Source organism: Nycticebus coucang, chromosome 13 (assembly GCF_027406575.1).
Source record: "Nycticebus coucang isolate mNycCou1 chromosome 13, mNycCou1.pri, whole genome shotgun sequence".
NCBI lineage: Eukaryota > Metazoa > Chordata > Mammalia > Primates > Lorisidae > Nycticebus > Nycticebus coucang.
Window position 1 is genome coordinate 23,650,024 of NC_069792.1, and position 25,586 is coordinate 23,675,609.

General features: G+C 43.2%; 2 protein-coding genes and 1 pseudogene across 3 annotated transcripts in view; 1 reads left to right on the top strand and 2 right to left on the bottom strand.

Annotated features, from left to right (window-relative positions):
- C13H8orf89 (chromosome 13 C8orf89 homolog) overlaps nucleotides 1–15,967 on the bottom strand; it is a 51,500-nt gene extending 35,533 nt beyond the window's left edge. The window contains exon 1 of the mRNA XM_053558917.1: nucleotides 15,799–15,967. Coding sequence (XP_053414892.1) covers nucleotides 15,799–15,833 — 35 coding nt within the window. The 5' untranslated portion in view covers nucleotides 15,834–15,967. The remainder of the gene's footprint in view (nucleotides 1–15,798) is intronic.
- On the top strand, nucleotides 2,308–3,089 carry LOC128563540 (golgin subfamily A member 7-like; annotated as a pseudogene). Its single transcript, XR_008373812.1, has one exon. The product of XR_008373812.1 is annotated as a golgin subfamily A member 7-like (transcript).
- A 5,407-nt stretch (nucleotides 15,968–21,374) lies between the features above and the next one.
- Nucleotides 21,375–25,079, bottom strand: RPL7 (ribosomal protein L7). The gene is made up of 7 exons (XM_053558988.1): nucleotides 24,905–25,079; nucleotides 24,070–24,178; nucleotides 23,647–23,813; nucleotides 23,205–23,342; nucleotides 22,993–23,102; nucleotides 21,831–22,040; nucleotides 21,375–21,591 (listed from the first exon to the last, which is right to left on the bottom strand). The coding sequence occupies exons 1-6, from the start codon at nucleotides 24,949–24,951 to the stop codon at nucleotides 21,832–21,834; spliced, it is 780 nt and encodes a 259-aa protein (XP_053414963.1). The 5' UTR covers nucleotides 24,952–25,079; the 3' UTR covers nucleotides 21,375–21,591; nucleotide 21,831.
- Between the last annotated feature and the right edge of the window lie 507 nt (nucleotides 25,080–25,586).

Below are 25,586 nucleotides of genomic sequence, written 5' to 3' on the forward strand. Positions count from 1 at the left end.
ACAACCCCCCCCCCCCCATTTCCAGGCACAAGCAGACTGTCTTTTTCGGGACACACCCTCTGGGCTCTGATAAGATCATGAATACAGCAGCCTGTGATGGTTTTTTGGGTGGTTCCACCTTTGGTGGGAGCACACACCCTAATCCCTTCTCAGGGACAAAGACTGTAAAGGACCTGATAACCTCACCCTAGTGAAGGAGGAACTACATTCATTCATTTGTTTATTTTTATTTATTTTTATTTTTTATTTTTTTGCAGTTTTTTGGCCGGGGCTGGGTTTGAACCCTCCACCTCCGGCATACGGGCCGGCGCCCTACTCCTTTGAGCCATAGGCGCCGCCCTATTCATTCATTTGTTAATGGACTCACTAACTTTGTAAAGATGTTTTTCCATCTACCCACTGCCAGCCACGTATAATCCTCTAGAGAGCCCACGTGGAGACTCCCTATGAGTTCTTCAGTTCTTTCTCCCTTCCAGAAACTTCCAGAAGTTATTCCTTTCTAACTTCTAATAAAAGTCCTATCTTACCACTGATCTGTGGTCCATGGGTTCATTCTTCGAATCCCCCAAACCAAAAACCTACTGAAGAGTGAAATTCCAGTATTACTGTGACATCCTAGCTCACAGCAACCTCAGTCTTTTGGGCTCAAGAGACCCTCTTTCCTCATCCGCTGGAGTAGCTGGGACTACAGGCACCAGACAACAACACCCGGCTATTTTTACAAATGGACTCTCACTCTTGCTCAGGCTGAGCTCAAGCCATCTATCCACCTCAGCTTCCCAGAGAGCCAGGATTACAGGTGTGAGCCACCATGCCCAGCCCATGAACTCTTACCTTTAGAGATACATGTGGAAATAACCATGGATAGAACCATATAACATTTGTTATTGGCTTCAATATAATGGATGTAGGAGGGGGAGGATAGTGGTGAGAGTCTAAATGAAACAAGATCAGCTGAGAGTTGTGGTTGTTGCAACTGAGTGGTAAAGTTGAGCTTTATTTATTTATTTATTCATTTATTCATTTTTGAGACAAGAGTCTCACTATGCTGCCCTGGGCAGAGTGCCATGGCCTCACAGCTCACAACAACCTCAAACTCCTGGGCTTAAGCAATTCTTTTTCCTCAGCCTCCCAAGTAACTGGGACTACAGGCACCCGCCACAACGCCCGGCTATTTTTTGGTTGCAGTTGTCATTGTTGTTTAGCAGGCCTGGGCTGGGCTCGAACCCGCCAGCTTGGGTGTAAGTGGCCAACACCCTACTCGCTGAGCTACAGGCACCGGGCACCGAGCCTAAGTTGAGCTTTAGCATACAACTGTTTCTAACTTTGGGATACATTGGGCATTTTCCACAATTAAAAAACAAAGCAGGGGACAAAATCAATCAAATAAAGAAGTAAATAGTCAAAAAAACAAACAAACAAACAAAAAAAAACAAAGCAGGGTGGTGCCTGTAGCTCAAAGGGGTAGGGCGCCAGCCCCATATGCCAGAGGTGATGGGTTCAAACCCAGCCCTGGCCAAAAACTGCAAATAAATAAATAAATAAAAATAAAAATAAAATAAATAATAATTTAAAAAAACAAAGCAAAACTATCTGAGCTCCAGCCTACAGAAAAAAGGAAGAGAAGAGAGAAGCTTTCTCCTTCCTTTTAAGGTCACATCCCTGAAGTCACACACAGTTCTGCTTACCTTCTGTTGGTTAGAACTTAGCCATGTGGCTGCACCAAGCTTCAAAAGAAGGCGGAAAATGCAGTCTTTATTCCAGGCATCCTGTACTGGAATTCTTTTACTAAGGGAGCAGGAGGGAGAGATACTACAAAAACTTTAGCTATCCCTGCTACACTGGCAAGGGCAAAATATCTATTTAAAAATTAGTTGGGACATATTGTTCCCTTCCTCCCTGTCTGATAATATAATACAGGAAATACTTAATAATGGTCGTTTGGAATTTGAGCAAAAGGGATCATGAGTATGACAGATTTGTGGTTGCTGTGCCACAATTCTCCCTAAAACTAACAATAAGTTTTGTTGTCCCAAAATGTAAGGCAAGATGAAAACCTCTTGGTTATCTATAGATCAAATACCACGATAATAAACCACATTAATCTTTGTTACAGTACAGAATTTTTCCAAGTTCAGTGCAATAGAAAAAAAATTGAACAATCATTACAGCCTGATCTGCATAATGGTAAGACACAGGGGCGAACACACGTTCCCTTTCACAAATGTGGGCCACTAAACCCTTACATGGACCCTGGACTGCCACAGGATAAATTCATCCACCCAGGGAACCCGGCTGTGAGGGGCCTGGGGCCTGGGCAAGGGCGGTGGCTGGAGGCCCGCCGTGACAGCATGGCGCCGCCCGTCCTGTCCTCGCCATGAGGCCGCAGCAGGCTCGGGTGTGCGGGAAGGTGTTCATTCAGCAGGACTACAGCAGTGGCACACGCTGCCAGTTCCAGACCAAGTTCCCCGCGGAGCTGGAGAACCGGATTGATAGGTTCTAAATAACCTTTATGCAGAAGCCGAGAAGCTTGGGGGCCAATCCTATCTTGAAGGCTGTCTGGCTTGTTTAACGGCATACACCATCTTCTTATGCATGGAAACGCATTACGAGAAGGTTCTGAAGAAAGTCTCCAAATACATTCAAGAGCAGAATGAGAAAATCTACGCTCCCCAAGGCCTCCTCCTGACAGACCCTATCGAAAGAGGACTTCGAGTCATTGAAATCACCATTTATGAAGACACAGGCATGAGCAGTGGAAGATAAACCATGGAATTAAAGATCCCGCCTCCAGCTGGGACCCTCGTCTATCCACTGGCTGATTGCAGAGTGTCCCTACCTCCTCTCCAGAGCATCATTCCTTTGTATCCGCTGCCAGAGCCACGGTGCCATTTACTCCAAGGACTAACTTTCTAAATCCCACACCTGGAGTGACCTCTAGTCGCTCAGCGTCCACTCTGTGTCTCCAAATTGTGCAGGACTCTGTAATCTTCTGACTAGTTTCTGAGAAAACATAATGAAGCATTTCACTTTTTATTCAAAGCCATTTAACAAAATATGCATTTGGCCAGCCCTGCCCGATACAAAGTTTATTTCCTATCTGCCACAGTATGTACCACTGGTTCTCTTCATTCTCTGGGCCAGCTTCTCAGGTGGCTTTGGACTAGATCGCTTAGCCAGTGTTCAGTCTGATTCCCCCAGATTAATAAGATGCTTCATCGAGGGCTCGGCTGTATCTGTGGTTTTGCAGCTCCCAGATTTCAAAGAACTATCAGTTTTGCCATGATTCAGATCTTCAGATCTATTTCTTCTATTCAGTTTCTCAAACTGAAGCTCATTGAAAAAATAATGTATAATGCTATTTGTCTTATTATAGCAATCATTCCTAATTAAAGCAGTATTTAATACACTTTCCAATTATTTTCTTTGGAAAATTTTATGTCACTGCATCACCCTGAATGTTGGGAAGACGTGGTGTGTGTTGCTCGTTCATCACAAACATAAGCACAATGACGTGGACGCCAGACCATCAGACACATGAACGTCCCTGCTGTGTCCCTGAACGCGTCACAAGCACGTGTAATAAATATTTTAATTATAGTTTTGTTATAAATATAACCTATGAAAAAAATGATAGGAATAATACTGTATATTAAAAATTAGTAATTTTTAACTATCCCATCTGGCAAACCTCATAACTCATAGAATTTTCTCATATACAATATTCAGTGCACAGAAATCTTGTGATTGGGTCAAATTCAATAAGTTAAGTTATTTCTAAGTAAAACTGTCAAGTCTGAGTCAGTATTTCTAGCTCTTCTTTTGGCTGTTCTTAGGATCAGGGCTTCTTATGCCTTTGATTCTGTGGGGTGTGAGAGCACTGTGTTCAGGAGAAAGCTAAAAAATAAGTTAGGAAAGTGAAACGGTTCAAAGTTTTGCGTTGAGATTTTGTAGGTGCTAATACTGGGTTTACTCTTTCAGATTTAATTTCTTTCCTGGGTCTGTTAGTTACTTAACAAATCCCATACATTTGTGTAATATTTTGTGTAAAAATTTCTTTTGTTATTTTACACCCTGTAATAGTTGTGTCTGTCTGCCTTTTAAACCCGTTGCAATAACTTTGCTGAAATATTAACACATTAGTAAAACTTTTCTTAAACAAACAAAAAAAATTCATCCACCCAGAAAACCTTCAGCAAACTTAATAAGTTTATGCAGGTAGATTTAAATAATCATCTATTCAGCGCCCCCCCCACCCCCCGCAGACTGTACACCCAAGTGCCACTGTCTACCTCCTCCAGTGATGTGACATCAACAGCCCAACTCCTGAGGGGTGTCATGACATGATCACTTAACGCAGCACCCAGACACAGTAAGTGTCAAACAGCTTTAGCTTTTACCATTGTTATTTTAAAGACTACCCAGCACTTAAAGCAGAATTCTTTTTTTTTGTAGAGACAGAGTTCACTTTATGGCCCTCGGTAGAGTGCCATGGCGTCACACAGCTCACAGCAACCTCCAACTCCTGGGCTTAAGCGATTCTCTTGCCTCAGCCTCCCGAGCAGCTGGGACCACAGGCGCCCACCACAACGCCCGGCTATTTTTCGGTTGCAGTTCAGCCGGGGCGGGGTTTGAACCCGCCAACCCTCCGTATATGGGGCCAGCGCCTTACCGACTGAGCCACAGGTGCCGCCCTATATTAATTTTTATTTGCCAAAAAATCAGTGTTTATTTGCCACTTAAGTTTCCTCTACTATGAACTGCCTATTTCTATGGTTTGCCCATTTTTGTGCAGAACTTTGTCTTATTCGTTTGTGGTACTTATCTATTCTGAGTACTAATTCTTTATGTTGTATATGTTTCAAATACCCTCTCCCACTATTAGTTTATTTTTAACCTGTTTACAATGTCTTTTATTCTATTAGAAACTTTCAATTTTGGGTGGTGCTTGTGGCTCAGTGGGTAGGGCGCCAGCCCCATATACTGAGGGTTGTGGGTTCAAACCCAGCCCCGGCCAAACTGCAACAAAAAAATAGCCAGGCGTTGTGGCAGGCACCTGTGGTCCCAGCTACTCATAAGGCTGAGGCAAGAGAATCGCATAAGCCCAGGAATTGGAGTTTGCCGAGAGCTGTGATGCTACAGCACTCTACTGAGGACAACAAAGTGAGACTCTGTCTCTCTAAAAAACAACTTTTAATTTTGATATAGTTAAATGTATCAATTTCTCTATGAACAACATATTGAAATCCTCTCCCTACTCCTAAAACAATATCATAGAGCTTTAATTTTGAAAAATTGTATATGTATATGTGCATATAAGCTTTTTTTGTTAATTTGCTTGTTTTTTACTCCCTTGTTTTAATGAGCTCACTAAGAAAGGGTACATAGTAGGTAAAAAACATTTGAAAACATGTATATCTAAGAATTGTCTACATTTTACCCTTATACTTAATGATAACTTGAGATGGAAACAGAATTTCAGATCAGAAATAATTTTTCCAAAAATTTTAAAAGGATTGTTCTATCTTCTACATATGTCCAATGTTATTGTTGAGAAGTCCAATACCATTCTGATTGTGACTTCCAATTGCTAATATTGTCTCTTTTGTTATTTTTTTCTTTTTTTGAGACAGAGTCTCATTTTGTCACACTTGGTAGAGTGCCGTGGCGTCATAGTTCACAGCAACCTCAAACTCTTGGGCTCAAGCCATACTCTTGCCTCAGTGTCCTGAATAGCTGGGACTACAGGTGCCTGCCACAACACCCGGCTATTTTTAAAGACAAAGTCTCACTCTTGCTCAGGTGGTCTCAAATCCATGAGCTCAGGGCAATCCACCTGCCTCAGCCTCCCAGAGTGCTGGGATTACAGGCAGCCACCACACCCAGCTGATACTGTCCCTTGTAGCATTCTCTTTCTCCTTATGAAATTGTGCCATTTAAATTTTAAAAATCCTCCATCCAGGTGGCTCAGACCTGTAATCCCAGCACTCTCGGGAAGCCAAGGCAGGAGATTTATTTGAACTCAAGAGCTTGAGATCAGTCTGAGCAAGAGCAAAACTCCATTTCTTTTTCTTTTTCTTTTTTTTCTTTTTTTTGAGACAGAGTCTCAAGCTGTTGCCCTGGGTAGAGTGCTGTAATGTCATAGCTCACAGTAACCTCCAACTCTTGGGCTCAAGCGATCCTCTTGCCTTAGTTTTTCTATTTTTAGTAGAGACAGGTCTTGCTTTTTTCTCAGTCTGGTCTTGAACTTGTGAGCTCAAGCATTCCTCCCGCCTCAGCCTCCCAGAGTGCTAGGATTACAGGTGTGAGCCACCTCCTCCAGCTGCAAAACTCAACTTCTATTAAAAATAGAAAAAAATAGCCAGGTGTTGTTGTGGGCAGGCACCCATAGGCCCAGCTACTTGGGAGGCTGAGGCAAGAGGATCGCTTGAGCCCAGGAGTTTGAGGTTGCTCTGAGCTAGGGTAATGCCATGGCACTCTAGCCTGGGCAACAGAGTGAGACTCTGACTCAAAAAACAAACTAATTAATTAATTTTTAAAAATCCCTTTCCTATCATTTCAATAGAATTATAGGAGGGAGTGAGTTAATGTGTTCAAGACTATCTTCAAACAGAAATCATCTTAGTTATCCATAATTCCTCCTACTTCACTCTCTCGACTGGGAGTCTCAACCCAAGCACTAGTGGCGTTTTAAGAGGAATAAGTCTTCTTCTGCCAAACCACCCCAGAATTTACACAACCATCCTGTTCTTGCCTTATGGTTTCCATTCCTTCATCTTGAATATTGTAAATTAAAAATTTTTCCCACGCCATCCTATTTAGTTTGGGGGTACAAACCTCCCATTTGCAGCATCAGCTAAATCTTCCTTGTGGTTAATTTCCTTACATAATTCGTAATCTCTGACTGTGAACTCATGTACAGAGAGGTTGCTGTCTATGAGAGTCAAGTGTTCCTCGAACTATGGAAATTTTGCTATACAAAGAAGTTTCTGTTGGCCCTGGATTTCAGAGGTACCAAAGAAGTTAATATGTTGACTTCTTGGCTCAGCGCCTGTAGCTCAAGTGGCTCAGGCGCCAGCCACATACACCAGAGCTGACAGTTTCGAATCCAGCCTGGGCCTGCCAAACAACAATGACAACTACAACCAAAAAATAGCCGGGCATTGTGGCAGATGCTTATAGTCCCAGCTACTTGGGAGGCTGAGGCAAGAGAATCTCTTAAGCCAGGAGTTGGAGGTTGCTGTGAGCTCTGATGCCACAGCACTCTACCCAGTGTGACACCTTGAGGCTCTGTCTCAAAAAAATAATAATAAATAAATAAATAAATGTTGACTTCTTGGAGTGTGGTCCCTGACCCTGTAGTAATGTAAATTCAGACCTGACTTGAGCCGACCTAATCTCTAACAGCTAACTCTTTTCTTACCATAGCTCAGGTGAAAGACAAGCTTCCTGCCAGCTCCTTCAGCCAGTGGGAGGGTATTTTTCTAGTTATCATCTAGGGCCAAGGTATTCATGGAAGGTTGTATCTTTTACTGGTGCAGATCCAATCCCACATGCTCTTCCTTCAATGTGATGCTGACACTCCTCCATCAAAAGGTGATATCTGTGTTCCTTTTCCCGAAATTAACTTTGTCTTCCAAAAAATCCAGCAGAAGTCATACTCTAAGCTCTCCAAAACTGGGTCAGAAAAAGTGATATTTGGCTTGACCTCTCAGGACACTCACCTTTGAAACGGAGCTGCCATTTTGTGAGGAGGCCAGGTGACGTGGAGAGGTCATATATAAAGACTCCAGCTGATATCTGAAGCTAAGGAAGTTCTCAGTTGATAGCCAGCATTAACCACCAGACATGGGAATAAATACATCTTCAGAGTTCAGTCCCAATCCTTCAAATCTTCTAGCTGAGGTTCCAGACATTGTGAAGCAGAGACAAACTGCCCCTGCTGTGCACTGTCCGAATTCCTGCTCCAAAGAATCCATGAGCACAATAAATGGTTGTTTTATGTCACTAAGTTTTGGAGAAATTTGTTATGAAGTCATAGTAACTGGAACAGTACCCCTTTGTGACTCCCAACTTTTGGCAGATGGCTAAACGGTGGCTTTATATGTGAACATTCCTTCATTTCAGGCACCTGGGCATTTCCTTCTCTTAGTTCCTAGCTCAGCCACTTATCCATAAATTATATTTTGCTCAGCATTTGAAATCTATTGGAACAGAATGAGGATCGTTATGGCTCAGTCAGTCACGATGTCCAGAAGTTCCCGGAATAACCGTTTTTTTCTCTCTCTCTCTCTCTTCTTTTTTTTTTTTATTAAATCATAGCTGTGTACATTAATGCAATCATGGGGTACAATGTGCTGGTTTTATATACGATTTGAAATATTTTCATCAAACAGGTTAACATAGCCTTCATGGCATTTTCTTAGTTATTGTGTTAAGACATTTGCTGGAATAACTTTTTAAACAATGACATAAAGAAATTAAAATTTTATTTTATAAATAAAGATCTTAAAATCAAAGAGAAAAAGAAAAATAATAGGAAGTACTTTTTTTAAATTTTTATTTATTTATTTATTATTGAGACAGAGTCTCAAGCTGTCACCCTGGGTAGAGTGCCATAGCATCACAGCTCACAGCAACCTCCAACTCCTGAGCTTAAGCGATTCTCCTGCCTCAGCCTCCCAAGTAGCTGGGACTACAGGGACCCACCACAATGCCTGGCTATTTTTTGTTTATTTATTTTCATTTTTATTTTTTTAGAGACAGAGTTTCACTTTGTTGCCCTCAGTAGAGTGCTATGGCGTCACAGCTCACAACAACCTCCAGCTCTTGGGCTTAGGCGATTCTCTTGCCTCAGCCTCCCAAGTAGCTGGGACTACAGGCACCCGCCACAACAACCAGCTATTTTTTTTTTTTTTTGCAGTTTGACCAAGATTGGGTTCGAACCTGCCACCCTCAGCATATGGGGCTGGCGCCCTACTCACTGAGCCACAGACACCGCCCAACACCCAGTTATTTTTTGGTTGCAACTGTCATCGTTGTTTGGCAGGCCTGGGCTCGATTTGAACCCGCCAGCTCAGGTGTATGTAGCTGGCGCCTTAGCCGCTTGAGCCACAAGCACCGAGCCAGGAAGTACATTTATTAACAAACAGGTAACGGATAAAATACAAATGGTCAATAAAAAGTTCACCCTCATTAGTGCTCAAATAAAAACAAGATAATATGATGAGCTATTACTTTCACCAATTGAGATGGCGGAGATGTTTTCCGTAATATTAATAAAAGAAAAGACTGGGCTCTCAAAAAGTTTCAGTGACAGTATATGTTACTACAGTATTTTCAGAGGGCAAACTAGTAATCTATGTCCTTATAATTTTTTTTTTTTTTTTTTGAGACAGAGTCTTACTACTATGTTATCCTCGGTAGAGTGCCCTGGCATCACAGCTCACAGCAACCTTGAACTCTTGGCTTAAGTGATTCTCTTGCCTCAGCCTCCCATGTAACTGGGACTACAGGTGCCTGCCACACCAGGGAATTTTGTTTTGTTTTTTTTTTGGAGGGTTTTTTTTTTTGACTGCAGTTGTCATTGTCATGTGGCAGGCCTGGGCTGGGTTCGAACCCTCCAGCTCCAGTGTATGTGTGGTGCCCTAGCCCAGCCTATGGCTTTATAATTTTATATGTTTTCTTTTTTTGTTTGTTTTTTTAATTTTATGTGTTTTCAACCCAATAATCTACTTCCAAGAATTTATCCTAAAGGAATAATCATTGATATATACAAATATTTATCTTCAAGGATATCAAATTCTATATCTTTAATAATGGAAAAGAGGCTAAAAATAGTCAAAACATCAAGCATGAGGACGCAGTAAGATTATCTTTATTTTCAGGGGGTTTTTTAATCAAAATAATTATCAAGTGGACACAAACAAAGATCAGTTATATATTCATTGAGAAAGACATTTATTTATTCACAATGCCAGGCACTGTGCTAGGAGCTGATATGCAAAAAGGATTAACACAAAAAGCATACTTTCTATGGAGTGGGGGAATAAAGTAAACAAACCATTACATTTCTTTTTTTTTTTTTTTTTTGTAGAGACAGAGTCTCACTTTATGGCCCTCGGTAGAGTGCCGTGGCCTCACACAGCTCACAGCAACCTCCAACTCCTGGGCTTAAGCGATTCTCTTGCCTCAGCCTCCCAAGTAGCTGGGACTAACAGGCGCCCGCCACAACGCCCGGCTACAAACCATTACATTTCATTATGATACAGCTAAGCTCAAATTCTGCAGTACAACAGAGCCTTTGCTAACCTTACCCAGCCTGGGGAACTAGCAGGGGTTTGTTTTTGTTCTTTAAGCAAGTGATGTTGAAGCTAAGTTCCAGAGGTCTTGATGAGTAGAAATTAACTTGATAGAAAAGACTGAATGTCCTCTAAAATTCTTGTTCCTGCCCCAGAGATAAGAATTGTTCCTAGTAAGTGGCTGCCTCCCTGTGATTGGAATGGGAGCAAATGTAATATGCAACACTTGTTTGCAAAAAGCTTTAGGAAGCAACTTGGCTTTCTTTTTACCCCTCTGCTAACTGGATTTAGATGAGAGTGAAGTGTTAATCAATGGCAGAGCCTGGGTCCTTCTACCAAGTGAAAGAAAGCCACGTGAGGACCAGGAACTCCTGCCTCAAAATGTTTATGTAATTAAGAAATAAACATCTAGGGCCAGGCTGGTGGCTCACCCCCGTAATCCTAGCACTCTGGGAGACTGAGGTGGGTGGATTGCCTGAGCTTGAGACCAGCCTGAACAAGAGTGAGACTCCGTTTCTAAAAATAGCAGGGCATCATGGCAGGTGTCTGTATGTAGTCCTAATACTCAGGAGGCTGAGGCAAGAAGACATCTTGACCCTAGGAGTTCGAGACTCTATCTCAAAAAAAGAAAAAAAAAAAAAAGGAAATAAACTTCTATATGTAACTCATGAAAATGATGTTGGGATCTGTTTGTCACTACAGCTAACAGTATGCGAATATATGTTATTTATTTTAAATACGTAGAATTTTTTTTCCCAGGTAATCCATCAGCTTACTTAAATATGTTCACTAAGCAAGTACTATATACAAATCAATGTGCCATATGCACGAAAATACAAAGATAAACTAGAGATTCTGCCTTCCCAGAATTTCCAGTCCAGAAAACGGTTTCATACAACTATAAAACGGTGTGTGTAAAATCAAAGCCTTATAAGATATATAAATAATCAGAGGAGCTAAAAATCAGAGGGAGATAGTACTTTTGGGTAGAGGTTCAAAAAGAACTTGGAAGAAATTAGAAAGTGGTATGTAAATAGGATATGGACAGGTAGATATGTGGGTAGAAGCATTCCTGGAAAAGTATAGAAGGGGAAGATGTCATGGAGAATGGAATCTAAGTATTCTAGTTTGCCTGGAGAACGGGGCTCGGACAGACATTGTGAGAAGTCATGAAATGATAAATTGGAATGAGATTACAGACAAATATGAATGCTGGGCAAAGTGATTTATACTTCCTTCTTTGAGTAACAGTGAACCACTGAAGGTTTTTGAACAGAGGTAAGGCATATATTCACAGCTATGCTTTATAAAGATTAATATGAGGCTGGGCACTGTGGCTTGCATCCATAATCCTAGCACTCTGGGAGGCCAACGTAGATGGATTCCTTGAGTTCAGGAGTTTAAGACCAACCTGCATAAGAGTGAGAACCCATCTCACAAAAAAAAAAAAAGTGGCTCCTGTCTGTAATCCTAGCACTCTGGGAAGCCCCGGCAGATGAATTGCTTGAGCTCAGCCTGAGCAAGAGTGAGACCCCATCTGTAAAAATAGCCAGGCATTGTGGCAGGTGCCTAGAGTTCTAGATACTCGAGAGGGTGAGGAAAGAGGATCTCTTGAGCCTAGCAGTTTGAGGTTGCTGTGAGCTATGATGCCACATCACTCTACTGAGAGCCAAAGAGTGAGACTCCGTCTCAAAAAATAAAATGAAAAAGAAAAGATTAATATGGCAGAAACTGAGCCAAGGAGAGAAGTTAAGAGGCAATCACAATAGTCCAGAGTGCTTAAATTAAAGGAGTAGCAGTGAGAATGCAAGATTGACAATTGATTGAATTTGGGAGGTTCAACAAAGAAAAAGGAGTCAAAGATGACTGAGGCTGTGAACCAGGGTAAGAATTACAGAACCATGAATTAAATTCAAGGAGAACATTCTAGTATAGGGTAGAGAGCAATAAGGAGTTCATTTTTAGAAAAAATGAGTATAGGACATCCAGTGGGGATATACATAGCACTCACGTACAACCTGGATCTAAGCAGTACGAATTGTGGGGGATAGGTTTGGCTTAGCGATGAAAATAGTAAGAGTTATCTGTTTACACTTAAGAATTAAGATTGCAATAAAGTTGGCAAAGTAGATTTGAAAAAGGGAAGAAAGCCAGAGATTTCCTTAAAATATTTGCAAGGTGGAAAAATGAAGAAAAGGCAGAGGAGGAAAGATTGGGGGTGGAGCACAGAGGATCCAGAGGAACCAGCAGCAGAGGAGGCAGTGGAGCAGGTCCAATTCTAAGGGAGTTACTGGAGAAAGAAAGTAACTTTTTTTTTTTTGAGACAGAGCCTCAAGCTGTCGCCCTGGGTAGAGTGCCATGGCATCACACCTCACAGCAACCTCCAACTCCTGGGTTCAAGCGATTCTCCTGCCTCTGCCTCCCAAGTAGCTGGGACTACAGGCGCCCGCCATAATGCCCGGCTATTTTTTCTGGTTGCAGCCGTCATTGTTGTTTGGCGGGCTGGGCTGGATTCGAACCCCAGCTCAGGTGTATGTGACTGGCACCTTAGCCACTTGAGCCACAGATGCCGAGCCAAGAAAGTAACATTATTATAACATGAAACACACAATCTCAGTTAATCCTCAAATGACCCAATGAAACATACTTCCCAGTTCATGACTCACCAGGGATTCAGACCCTGCAAAGAACACAAGCACTGGAATAGTATGAACTTTGATTCTAATCTTTTTTTTTTTTTTTTGAGACAGAGTCTCATTTTCTCACCCCTAGTAGAGTACTATGGCGTCACACCTCACAGCAACTTCAAACTTTTGGGCTCAGGCGATTCTCTTGCCTCAGCTTTCCAAGTAGCTGGGACTATAGGTGTCCGCCACAATGCTCAGCTACTTTTTGTTGTTGTTGTTGTTATTGTTGCAGTTGTCATTGTTGTTTTAGCTGACCTGGGCTGGGTTCGAATCCGTCAATCCCAGTGTATATGGCCGGCACCCTAACCACTGAGATACAGGCTCCAAGCCTGGATTCTAATCTTGACTCTGTCCTTCAGTAGCTGCACAACCATTGGGTCAGGAAGAAAATAACAGTGTCTCTGACTCTCATAAGGTTTGTGAGGATTCAATTTTAAAATGCACGTTCAGCACAGTGCACATCTTATAAACACTCAATAAGCAAAAGCTATTGCTTGAATTACAGTAGAACCTCCATATTTACCCACCTCTCTACACTGACCACCTTGAGCTGACCTAATTTCCATGGACTAAGCATGCACCACGTGTATGTATCAGTACAGTAGGCCCAGCTCCTTATGCTGCCACCTCCATATGTTGACTCCTTTGTTACAGACCCTTGGGTGGTCAATTTACAGAGGTTCTACTGCATTTTTAAAATAATAATAAATATATATGTATATTTTAATTTCAGCTTGTTTGTTCATTCTTCTTCGTTTTGAAGTACTCTCTTTTTTTGTTCATTTTCTTCTTCCTCTGGCGATGCTCTGTCCCACTGGTTTTTTTTTTGTAGAGACAGAGTCTCACTTTATGGCCCTCGGTAGAGTGCCGTGCAATCAAACAGCTCACAGCAACCTCCAACTCCTGGGCTTAAGCGATTCTCTTGCCTCAGCCTCCCAAGTAGCTGGGACTACAGGCGCCCGCCACAACGCCCGGCTATTTTTTTTTATTTTTTGGTTGCAGTTCAGCCGGGGCCAGGTTTGAACCTGCCACCCTCAGTATTTGGGGCCAGCGCCTTACCAACTGAGCCACAGGCGCCGCCCTGTCCTGCTGTTTTTGATGTTAGTAGAGACAGGGTCTTACTCTGGCTCACTGCTGCTCATACTGGTCTCGAACCTCTGAGCTCAGGCAATCCACCCTCCTCCGCCTCCCACAGCGCTGGGACTACAAGCATGAGCCACCAGGCCTGGCCAAATAATAATAAGTATTTTTTCTCTCACCACTGCATTATAATGAAAAAGCGAATCAGTAGAAGACATTTTGAAGGTAAGATTCTATCATAATTTTTATTCTTTTTTTTTTTTTTTTTGGAGACAGAGCCTCAAACTGTGGCCCTGGGTAGAGTGCCGTTGCATCACAGCTCACAGCAACCTCCAACTCCTGGGCTTCAACAATTCTCTTGCCTTAGCCTCCCAAGTAGCTGGGAAATACAGGCGCCTGCCACAACACCCGGCTATTTTTTGGTTGTAGTTGTCATTGTTGTTTGGCAGGCCTGGGCTGGATTTGAACCCACCAGCTCAGGTGTATGTGGCTGACACCTTAGCCACTTGAGCCACAGGCACTGAGCTGCACTATCACAATTTTTAAATGTACATACATCTGACCTAGCATCTCTGCTTCAAGGAAATTATTCTGTAGAACTGTTTCTACATGTAAGAATGTCCATTGTTGCACTGTTTGCATTATTACAAGTAAAACTGGAGACAAGCTCAATGAGGAATATTTATATAAATTAATATACCTATACCATGAAATAATGCAGACAAGTAAACTGGTATGAAAGATATCTTCACAACTTAAGCAAAAAAGGATTTTCTCAAAAGAATCTATAGGATTCCATTTACGGCCCCCAAATTTTTTTTGAAAATGGAAAAAAGGGGGCGGTGCCTGTGGCTCAAGGAGTGCTCAGGCCCCATATGCCGGAGGTGATTCAAAACCAGCCCTGGCCAAAAACTGCAAAAACAAACAAACAAACAGAAAATGGAAAAAAGAATGAAAGGGTGAAAGCAAACACTAACAAGTGTCACAAAATAAAGCAAGAAGGTAGAAAAGGGCATTCTCCTCTAATTCTGTACATTTCCGCACTGTCTCAATGAGAAGTACTAATGCATTATATTCTAATATGAAAAATGTAAAGAACTTAAAAAGGAAACATTAGGAGTATTTCGGAAGAAACACCACTACATGGGAAATTTTAACTATTAACCATATACATAAAAATGAAGAGCAGAGATTCCTATGCTTCCTGGAACACCCTTAAATTGCTTGGAAAATTGTTTGCATTTGTCTGAAGAGAGGCTCCACAGTCATCCTGATGTCTATGAAAAGAGGGTTTAGAATAATCTAATTGGCAGGGTCTACCCCGGTCCCACGTGGCTCAGTGCAAGTGTGGGAGAAAGGGAGTTACAGTGGTAGGCAAATAGAAAGCAAACGCATTCTCCCTGCTCTTCAGTTTAAGCTGGAACCTGTAAGGGTGTGGCCACGTAACGGGTAGGTAAAGAGAATATCACGTGCGCACCTAAATGGCCAGCAAGCCGCCTTCCGCCAGTTGCACCCCGGACCCCACACAGTCCTCAAGCCCAGACCGGCCCCCCGGAGAATCCTGTGGAGTGATTCACGTGCCCCTCTGGGCCTCAGTTTCCCCTTCTTGGGAGAGAGCTGGACAGGATGACCTCCTTTCTGCCCTGATCCAGCAGGGTCCCTCGGCCCTCGCGTCCCCTCCCCCTCTGGGCTGGGGTGTGTCCCGAGACTGGCCAGGCCTCCACACTCACTGTTCCCGTAGCTCCGCCGAGGAGGGAAGGGACATCTTCGCTTGCCTGGCCGATGGCACCCAGGTCAGAGACTCTAGCAGCAGGGACTCCGGGGACGGCGGGGACTCGGGGGACTGTGGGGACCGCGGGGACAGTGGGGGCAGCGGGCGACGCGGGAGCCAGTGGCTTCCCGGCGCCCAGCCGAGCCCCCGGCCCAGCCCCGCCTCGTCGCAGGGCTGGCCGCGGCGACTTGGGGGGACGGGCGGCCGCGCGCTGGCGCTGGCTCGGGCGGCGCTCCTAAAGCTCGCATGCTCGGCGGCCGGCAGCCCGGCGGTGCTGGCGAGCGCGGCCGGCCCGGCCCCTCGGCCAGCGGCTCCCGCGGCTGCCGCCCCGCCTGCCCGACGCGCGCCTGTTGCTAGGCGCCCGGCCAGGGCTCCGCAGCAGTTCCGCGGGGGCAGGAGCCCGGTGTCAGCGTTCCAGGTCCAGGTGGGTGTTCGGGACGCTCAGGGCCCGCCGGGATTCTCTCGTCTTCGGGGTGACTGCTGGGGGCCGCGACGCAGGGAGATGGGGCCTGAAGCAGGTGGTTGGAAACTTTTCTGGGTGGTTTTCGCGTCAGCTTGCATCAAAGACTTACTTTTCAAAGTAACCAGGCTTTCCAGAGTCCTGACGAGTCTGAACTCTTCAAATTTTACCCCAGTAACACCGGACTAGCTTGATCTGAGGAAAATGAAAGGTCGGAGCTCCCTCCTTCAGTCGAGTTCCCTCCTCTGGCGGGCCTCAATTCCACGTTCGGAATTCCTTTGTTTAGGCCGAGTCTCCTCCCCAGCTTGGAGCCCAGGCTTGCACAGTGGAATTTCAGTGTCTTTCTATACCTTCTGCTTGTTCATTTGCTGACCCTAGCCCGGTTGGAACTGTAAGCTTATCCCAGGTAATATGGTTTCAGATCCCACCAATACTCCTAAAACAGCTGTCAACACAAACTTTCCTAGTTCCTCAGATTTAAAAAACAAGACCCTCAAATTAGACCTGGAATAGAACACTGGCCCCACCACCTAGTTATATGATCCTGGGTCAGGGAAAGTTAATCCCTCATCTAAAAAATTGGTAGATGGCTTGGTGCCTGTAGCTCAGCGGCTAGGAAGCCCGCCAAATACACTGGGCGGGTGGGTTCGAACCCCTCCCAGGCCTGCCAAACAACAATCAAAAAATAGCTGGGCATTGTGGTGTGCGCCTGTAGTCCCAGCTACTTGGGAGGCTGAGCCAAGAGAATCGCTTTAGCCCAAGAGTTTGAGGTTGCTGACACCACAGCACTCTACCAAGGGCAACATAGTGAGATTCTGTATCAAAAATAAATAAAATTAAAAAATTATAGTTTACTTACCTAATAAAAAGACTACTGCACACTAAAACTCACATGCAATACTTAGAGAGAAAAGTGTGGGGTCCATCTCAAAACTAATTAGGAATTCGGTTCTGGGATTGCACAGTGGTGAACCACCAACCTAGAATTATTTGGATTGATAACACTGGTGATCAGTAAGTGAACAATGTTTAGTATCAGATAGTCTCCTTGAGTTTTACTATTATGTCCTGTCGATCCCTTGGCACACCCTCCAAACTACTCTATCCCTTTTCTCAAACCATTCTCTCACCAGGTATCCAAATTCTTCCCTTTGTGAAACTTTCCAATCTTCCCTGCATTAACTATCTCCATTAATGCCCTAACATTGTTCTATTTATATATCATCATTCCTACACAATGAAACTATTTTCTGAGTCCTCCAAATACACAGAAACCCACACTCCAGACCCCACTCCTCTCATCATTCACCATCACCAAATACCCAAGGACTAAATTATGCCAGTAATTGGAGATGAAAATTTTAAATGGCTATTGCCCCAAAGAGGTTAAATTCACTCAATCAAAGGCCTAAAACGCACCAAGTACTGTTCTAAGTGCTATAATACAGCTAAGACTCTAGCATTCTCACCACTTAAAGCTAGGATATGCTACTGCTCTAAGCATACATTACCTGAAACACTTCATCTTCCTTAAAATCTTATGAAATTAGAGATTATTTTTCCCATTTTACAGATGAAGAAACTGAGATAGCTTTATTGGCCCAAGCTAGTAAGTGAAAACTGGAACCCAAGCTCCTAAACCAGCACTCTTTTTTTTTTAGAGACGGGGTCTCACTCTGGCTCAGCTAAACCAGCACTCTTAATCCAACCCATTACCATGTTGAAGGTGTAGAACATCATTTGACGAACATAATCCAATCTTCAAAGAAAATACTAGTTAACAGCAGCCAAAGGCCAGTGAGTTCAACACAACTTGATGAAGACTAGGGGAAGATCTGCCAGTGAAAAGTTGCAACAGAGCTAAATAAACAACTGAGGCATATTGTCATAGAACCTACTGGGTGCCCCAACTTAAAAGGGTGGTTAGACTTCTAGTTAAGAATCTCTTGGAGGGAGGTGCCTGTGGCTCAAGGAGTAGGGTGCCGGTCCCATATGCCGGAGGTGGCGGGTTCAAACCTAGCCCCGGCAAAAAAAAAAAAAAAAAAAAAAAAAGAATCCCTTGGAAGCAATGCAATGACATTTAGGAAGGTGAGTTTCCCAAGTAAAATAAGATGTTAAATCTTAATTTATAATGGGTTCTGACAGTTTATAAAACATTTTTATACCCACTATTTGTCCTCACAATCCTGTTACAATGGCAGATTAATCAATCATCCCACTTTACTCCCTGACAGTAAAATTGTTTTTATCTGTCTCAACTGTAAACGTGTATAGGTTTTTTAATTGCCCTGCAAGAGCTCCAGAGGTCTCTATGGCAATCCTGGATCTCTGCTACTCCTCCATTTCCCCATTTTTTGTCCTCACGCCCAAGTGCTTTAAATCAAATTTGAATTCCCAGGACTGCATTCTTCATCCTAGGTCTTTCTAGTCTTCCCATCCCTCACCAGCTATAAAAACTTTATACTAGTTTAGGTAATGATGACATAGCCAATATACTTTGTCCACCTTTTCATCCTAGGTTATTTCTAGTCTTCTCAGTCCTCACCAGCTTTGCTAGTTTTGGTGATAATGTGTCAATGTAGCTTCATCTACTGTAGCAGATATACCATATCTGGTGGTGGGGAATCAATAGTGAAGGAAACTGTAGACACGGGGATCTATGGGAATCCTGTACTTTCTGCACAACTTTGATGTGAACCTGTAATTGTTCTAAAAAAATAAAGTTCAGTGATTTTTAAAAAATGCTTTGCTCAGGCGGCGCCTGTGGCTCAGTCGGTAGGGCGCCGGCCCCATATACTGAGGGTGACGGGTTCAAACCCGGCCCCGGCCGAACTGCAACCAAAAAATAGCTGGGCGTTGTGGTGGGCACCTGTAGTCCCAGCTACTCGGGAGGCTGAGGCAAGAGAATCGCTTAAGTCCAGGAGTTGGAGGTTGCTGTGAGCTGTGTGAGGCCACGGCACTCTACCGAGGGCCATAAAGTGAGACTCTGTCTCTACAAAAAAAAAATGCTTTGCTCACACCATCCTGTATAGAGTATCACTTAGATTTCTATCCCAATGAGGACTTTTTAGCTTTGATTCATCCACCCACCCACACTTAGGTAATAAGCAATAAACCATTCATTCAACTTTATTCTGTAACTAAATGGTCTTCATTCTGACCGCCAAAGGCCACTGGTAGTGCTCACTAACCTTAAAGCCAATAAAGGCTTGATCTTCTGGGTCACCTTTCAGCATAGTAGAAATGCAAAAACTAGAGGGGTATAATCTATCTAAAAAAGTAAAATGAAATTTCAAACTCTTTGGCTCCACCTAGAGATTAATGTACTATTTGTTTTTTTACATTGACCCAATACTTTGGTAACATAGTATCTGGCAAAACATGAGTATACTCATAAACATGTGAAGTTCTACAAACTAATACATCTTCGAAATTTCTCTCCAAAATTCACTGACCCTAAGGAAACTCACTAATCCAGAGAAATAGCTTCCAAGACCAGAAACAAGGAACTTAAATGTTAAGTACGTGTGTCTAGTAATTAGTCTTAACAGTGCCAAAAAAAATCACAAAGGATGTATTTCACAATGCATCAGACCCTTGGCACAATCAATTTGGATCACAAAAATTCTTACTTTTATTGTATATACTTCATGTTATACTCTACACTTAAACTCTTTATGTAATATGATACATAAAATGATGTATTTTGTTAAATATCAGAACTTCCATCTCAAGTTTCCGCTCATTAATTTTACCATGTGTGCTTAAGATGCTCCAAAATAACTAGCATCCATTTGTACAAATCTCAATTCTTCCTTAATATCCATACCATGTAATAGAATTGTTTTTTGTTTTTTTTTTTTAGAGACAGTCTCACTTTGTCACCCTCGGTAGAGTGCTCTGGCGTCAACAGTTCACAGCAACCTCCAGCTCTTGGGCTTAGGTGATTCTCCTGCCTCAGCCTCCCGAGTAGCTGGGACTATAGGTGCCCGCCACAACTCCTGGCTATTTTTTTGTTGCACTTTGGCTGGGGCTGGGTTTGAACCCGCCACCCTCGGTATATGGGGCTGGCACCCTACCCACTGAGCCACAGGTGCTGCCCCATGTAATAGAATTGTTAGAGCTTTCTTTTTTTTTTCTTTTGGCTGAGGACAGGTTTGAACCCGCCACCTCTGGCATATGGGACCGGCGCCCTACTCCTTGAGCCACAGGCGCCGCCCCATGTAATAGAATTGTTAATCTCATCTAAGCATGGAAAAGATGTAAAACACATAAAAATGGAAAGCAGGCTGGGCACCTGTGGCTCAAGTGGCTAAGGTGCCAGCCACATACACCTGAGCTGGCGGGTTCGAATCCAGCCTGGGCCCGCCAAACAACGACAGCTGCAACCAAAAAAAATAGCCAGGCGTTGTGGCGGGCGCCTGTAGTCCCAGCTACTTGGGAGGCAGAGGCAGAAGAATCACTTGAGCCCAGGAGTTGGGAGGTTGCTGTGAGCTGTGATGCCATAGCACTCTACCCAGGGTGACAGCTTGAGGCTCTGTCTCAAAAAAAAAAAAAGGAAAGCAAAAAGAAAACACATCTACGTGGTAGTTTAAAAGACAAGCCAAAGTCTGAGCAATAGAATTTTAGCAACTTTATTTTGGGTTAACCAAACTTTTTATTATTTTACCTACAAATTGTGTACAAATATGCATTAAATAGGCTTTCTTAAACCCATTGTGACTCATGCAGCATAGTTCACAGGTCAAAAATTAGCTGTCTCCTTTTTTGTGGAGAAGAACCTTTAATAACCCAAGAGTAGTTTTCCATATGATACAAATTAGACCGATTTTGCATGATGTAATGAATGAATTGCTGATATAGCCTAATTTTATCACACACCAAGATTTGCCACAATAGTTAAAGGCAAAGCCAGGCTAATGAAAATCACAAATACAAGGCTGGATGAGGTGGCTCAGCCTGTAATCCTAACACTCTGGGAGGCCAAGGCACGTGGATTGTCAGAGCTCTCAGGAAATCAGCCTGAGCAAAAGCAAGACCCTCTAAAGTAGCCAGAGGCATTGTAGCAGGCGCCTGCGGTGGCAGCTACTTGGGAGGCTGAGGCAAGAGATCGCTTGAGCCCAAGCGTTTGAGGTTGCTGTGAGCTGTGACAGCACAGCACCCTACTGAGGATGACAAAGTAAGACTGTCTCAAAAAAAAAAAAAAAATCACAAATACAGCAGTACATTTCAATTTGAAAGCAGTCACTGTTTATTAACTGACCAGATTACAAAAACAATCAGGGCAGATACCTGAAAGGAAAAAAACACACCCATTAGAGACGCCATAACACCCCATAATTAATATAAATTAGTTACAAGAAAATAACATCTGTAGGCTTTTCTAGAATGTCTTCAAAGTAACCCACTATAATGTTTGATTCTCCCCTTCCCATGAAAAAAATAAAATTTAACCACTGCCATGTATATTTACTAAGTATTTAAGATTGTCACTTTTACTTGGGAATCGAGAACTCTCAGAATGCTCTCACCTTAGTTCATTCTTCTAATAAGCCTATTAATTTGATCTTCCCTATTACCAGCATCTCCACCTTCTACAAAGTGGGTTGTTTTTTTCTTCATCCCTCCCCGTGGAGATGATAACTTAAAGGGCCACAAGAAGTTATTTGCTTCTTTGAAGCGTTTTCCAACAGTATAGATCTCATGAATCAGATCCTCCATGCAGATGATGCCATATTTACCTAAAAGTTTTAAAGTTACTTCAGATAATTAAAATTGCAGGAAGTTTTAAAATTATTACATTTTAAGTCATGTAACAATTATAAATTGTGAGATAAAAGCAACTGAAGAGTAAGCAAAGAAGGTGCAGTGGCTCACATCTGCAATCCTAGCACTTTGGTAGGCTAAGGCAAGTGGATTGCTTGAGCTCAGGAATGTGAGATCAGCCCCAAAAGGAAGACACTGTTTCTACTAAAAACTAGCCAGGTGGCTCAGCACCGTAGCTCAGTGGCCTATAGCCACATACAACAGAGCTGGCGGGTTCAAATCCAGCCCGGGCCTGCCAAACAACAACTACAACTAAAAAATAGCTGGGCATTATTGCAGGAGCCTGTAGTCCCAGCTACTTGGGAGTCTGAGAAAAAAGAATTATTTAAGCCCAAGAATTTGAGATTGCTGTGAGCTGTGCAGCCACAGCACTTTACCGAGGGTGACATACTCTCATATCAAAAAAAATAAATAAAATAAAAAAAAATAAAAACTAGTCAGGTGTAGTGGTGGGTACCTGTAGTCCCAGCTACTCAAGAGGCTAAGGCAAAAGGATCACTTGAACTCAAGAGTTAAGAGGTTGCTGTGAGGGCGGCGCCTGTGGCTCAGTGAGTAGGGCGCCGGTCCCATATGCCGGAGGTAGCCGGTTCAAACCCCCCGGCCAAAAAAAAAAACACACACACACACAAAAAGAGGTTGCTGTGAGATAGGACAATCACCACAGATCTCTAGCCTGGAGGACAGAATGAAACTTGTCTTTAAAAAAAAAAAAAAAAAAGGAGTAAACAAAGAGGGACACATAAGACACCTTATGTTTTCTTTTGGCTTATTCAAGGATTATAGGGAGTATGTGAAGCAGGCCAAGGTGCCACAAAATTACCACCTTGATGTACGTATGTGTGGTTTTCCCCCACCAAGCAGACCTACCAAGAGATCGTGCAATCAAACTGTTATCAGTCAACGCAATTCGTTTCTTATTGATTTTGCCATAACCACGCTTGTAGATTAGCTCATTTACTGACTTCAGATTTGGGTACCTGAAATATAAATAGAAATTATCAAAGAATAAGGTTAGCATTGTTGAAATATCTAAGATTCACCTTGCTACATAGCCAATATTAAAGGAAAAACAGGCTTACCCCCATGCAATATACGGTTCTACAATCCTCAGCATGTTAATGGAAGCCTTGTTGAGCTTAACAAAAGTTCCATTGAAGATCTGGCGAAGGCGAAGAAGCTGCAACACTTTTCGGACCTTTGGACTCACACCATTGATACTGTAGTGGAAAGGGATGACTTGAGTCTTGCCAAAATTTTTATTAATAAAAGATAGCAAAATGATCATTCAAATTTTGGACAACACACAAGTTCTACATACACAGGCACCTTCTCATAAAGACTCAAGACCACTGGTGACAGTGAACTCTAGGAGAAGCTTTAGGGTCAGAGCTTTCCACCAAATCATTAAATGATTAATCCCCCCCCACCCCATTATCACAATGTTTCAGAAATCAGAGCTCTAAAAAGGAAGGTGACATTTTGCTGGGGTTGTATAACTTTTCCTTTAAAAACTGAACTTACCCTCTGATCCTGATGACAAATGCCAATTTTGGTTCTGCAGGTACATAGAAGTTGCCAGCTTTTCTTGCCATCCTAGCCATCCGAATCTCAGTTCTGTACATCTGCCTATATTCTTTATGATAATGCTTAGCTTTTTCATAGATAAGTTTCCTCCTTGCCTTTCGAAGCTGGAAACCAATTACAAAACTTGTTAGCTCCTGATCACAATTAGTAATGCCAGTCATTTAAAAAAACAGAACAAAACCTTCCTTTGAAACTTTTTTCCTTGCCAGAGCAAGAAATGTAAACAGTCCCTCTACTAGAAAAGCAACTTCTTAGTATAACAGTGAATAAAAACATGTCTTGCCACACACAAATATTCACCTCCTTCTCAATCAGAGGGCTTCTTCTTAGGTGATAAATGCCTCAAAACAGTTTACTCACCATCTTTTGGGCACACTTCTTTCTCAGACGCTTGATCTTCAGCTCTGCGAAATTCTTTCGCTTTTTCTTAAGCGTTTCTGGCACAACAGGAACCTTCTTTTTCTTCTCTCTATTATTAGCAAACAGAAGATGTTATCAACAGCTCAGAAACCTCAGAGCGCTGGATTAATATCGTTCTGTACTGAGTATTTTGTTGTTTAACACAACGACTATCATTGGCTGTAACCACCAGTATATCTAGTCATTCCGGCATGCTACGACGCAGGACACGGATTTTATGTTCCCTCCTTGCCAATACCTTTCACCTTTAACACGGGCCATTTTACTTAAAAGTCATAACAAAAAGGACAAAACAATAAACTCACATCCATTCGGGCACCAATCCCGGTCTCCGACCACTAATAACCCACAAGTTAACAAAAGGTACTCTGACGCTCAGATTTTAAAGGAAAAAAAGCCTATGATTCTTAAGTCACTACCACCGTGGCTCAAGTCTCAAGCTCCACATGTTGAAAGCAAAGGCCAGACAAGGACGCCCTCAGATTCTTCACCTCCCTCTAAAGACCGTATACGAAGGATTGAACCACCATCTCAACAGGCCAAGTTCACACATAGTCCACCCTCACGTCTTGTTTCCAGACTCTCCAAAACCTCCGCCCAAAGGCCGTCTGCACTTCAAACAAGTTTGTGCCCCCCACTGGCGACAGACAACGTCATAAACACAAAGGCGAGTGGGCAAAGGTGCAAGCCACAATCAGATAGGGAGAAAGTGAGGCAAAAGATCTTTCCTTCCGACGATGGAAAAGGATTCTCGAAAAGACACGAAGAAACTTACTCAACAGCCGCCATGGTTCCAGCCGGAAAAAGAGGAAGCTGGCGCATGCGCACTGCCCACTTAAAGACGGCGACGGTGAAGCCCCACGACTCAAAGGTGTCCGAGGATAAGCCAGAAAAGAATCCAGAACTGAAAACTCGCCCGACAAACGCAAAATTAAGAACTGCCTGGTTTATCCTCTTCCAATAACTTTCAGGTAAAATTCGTATGAGAAAAATATGTGCATTTAATTAGACGTTTTAATCAATTCAAGAAAAAGAGAGTTCACGCCTTAACTACTCGGGGTCCTAATTCCCAGGCTGCACTGACGGGATTAGGCTCGCGTTTCTTCCCGACAAAGTGCGCAGGCGACACGCCTTATGGGTACAAACTACAAATCCCGGCATGCACCACTTCACCGCCCGCCCCGCGGGAGGGCAACGCCTGACCCAGCCTGTAGGAAACCACCGTAGTGGCAGTTTCAGCCAGGGAAATGAAAGCTTTTTGGGACACGTTCCAAATGGATAGCTGCAATTCTAAGTCACTTTTGGCCGCTTTCCCGGTTCTCTGCTAACCGTAGTCGCAGACTCTGGCACCCCCTTTGCCGCGCTGCCGAGGTCCTCATCGTGGTTCTTTCAGCCTCCAGGGCTGTCTTCCGCGGAGCCTGATCGCAGGCAGCGCGGTCCGGAGTGCCTTGGCTAAA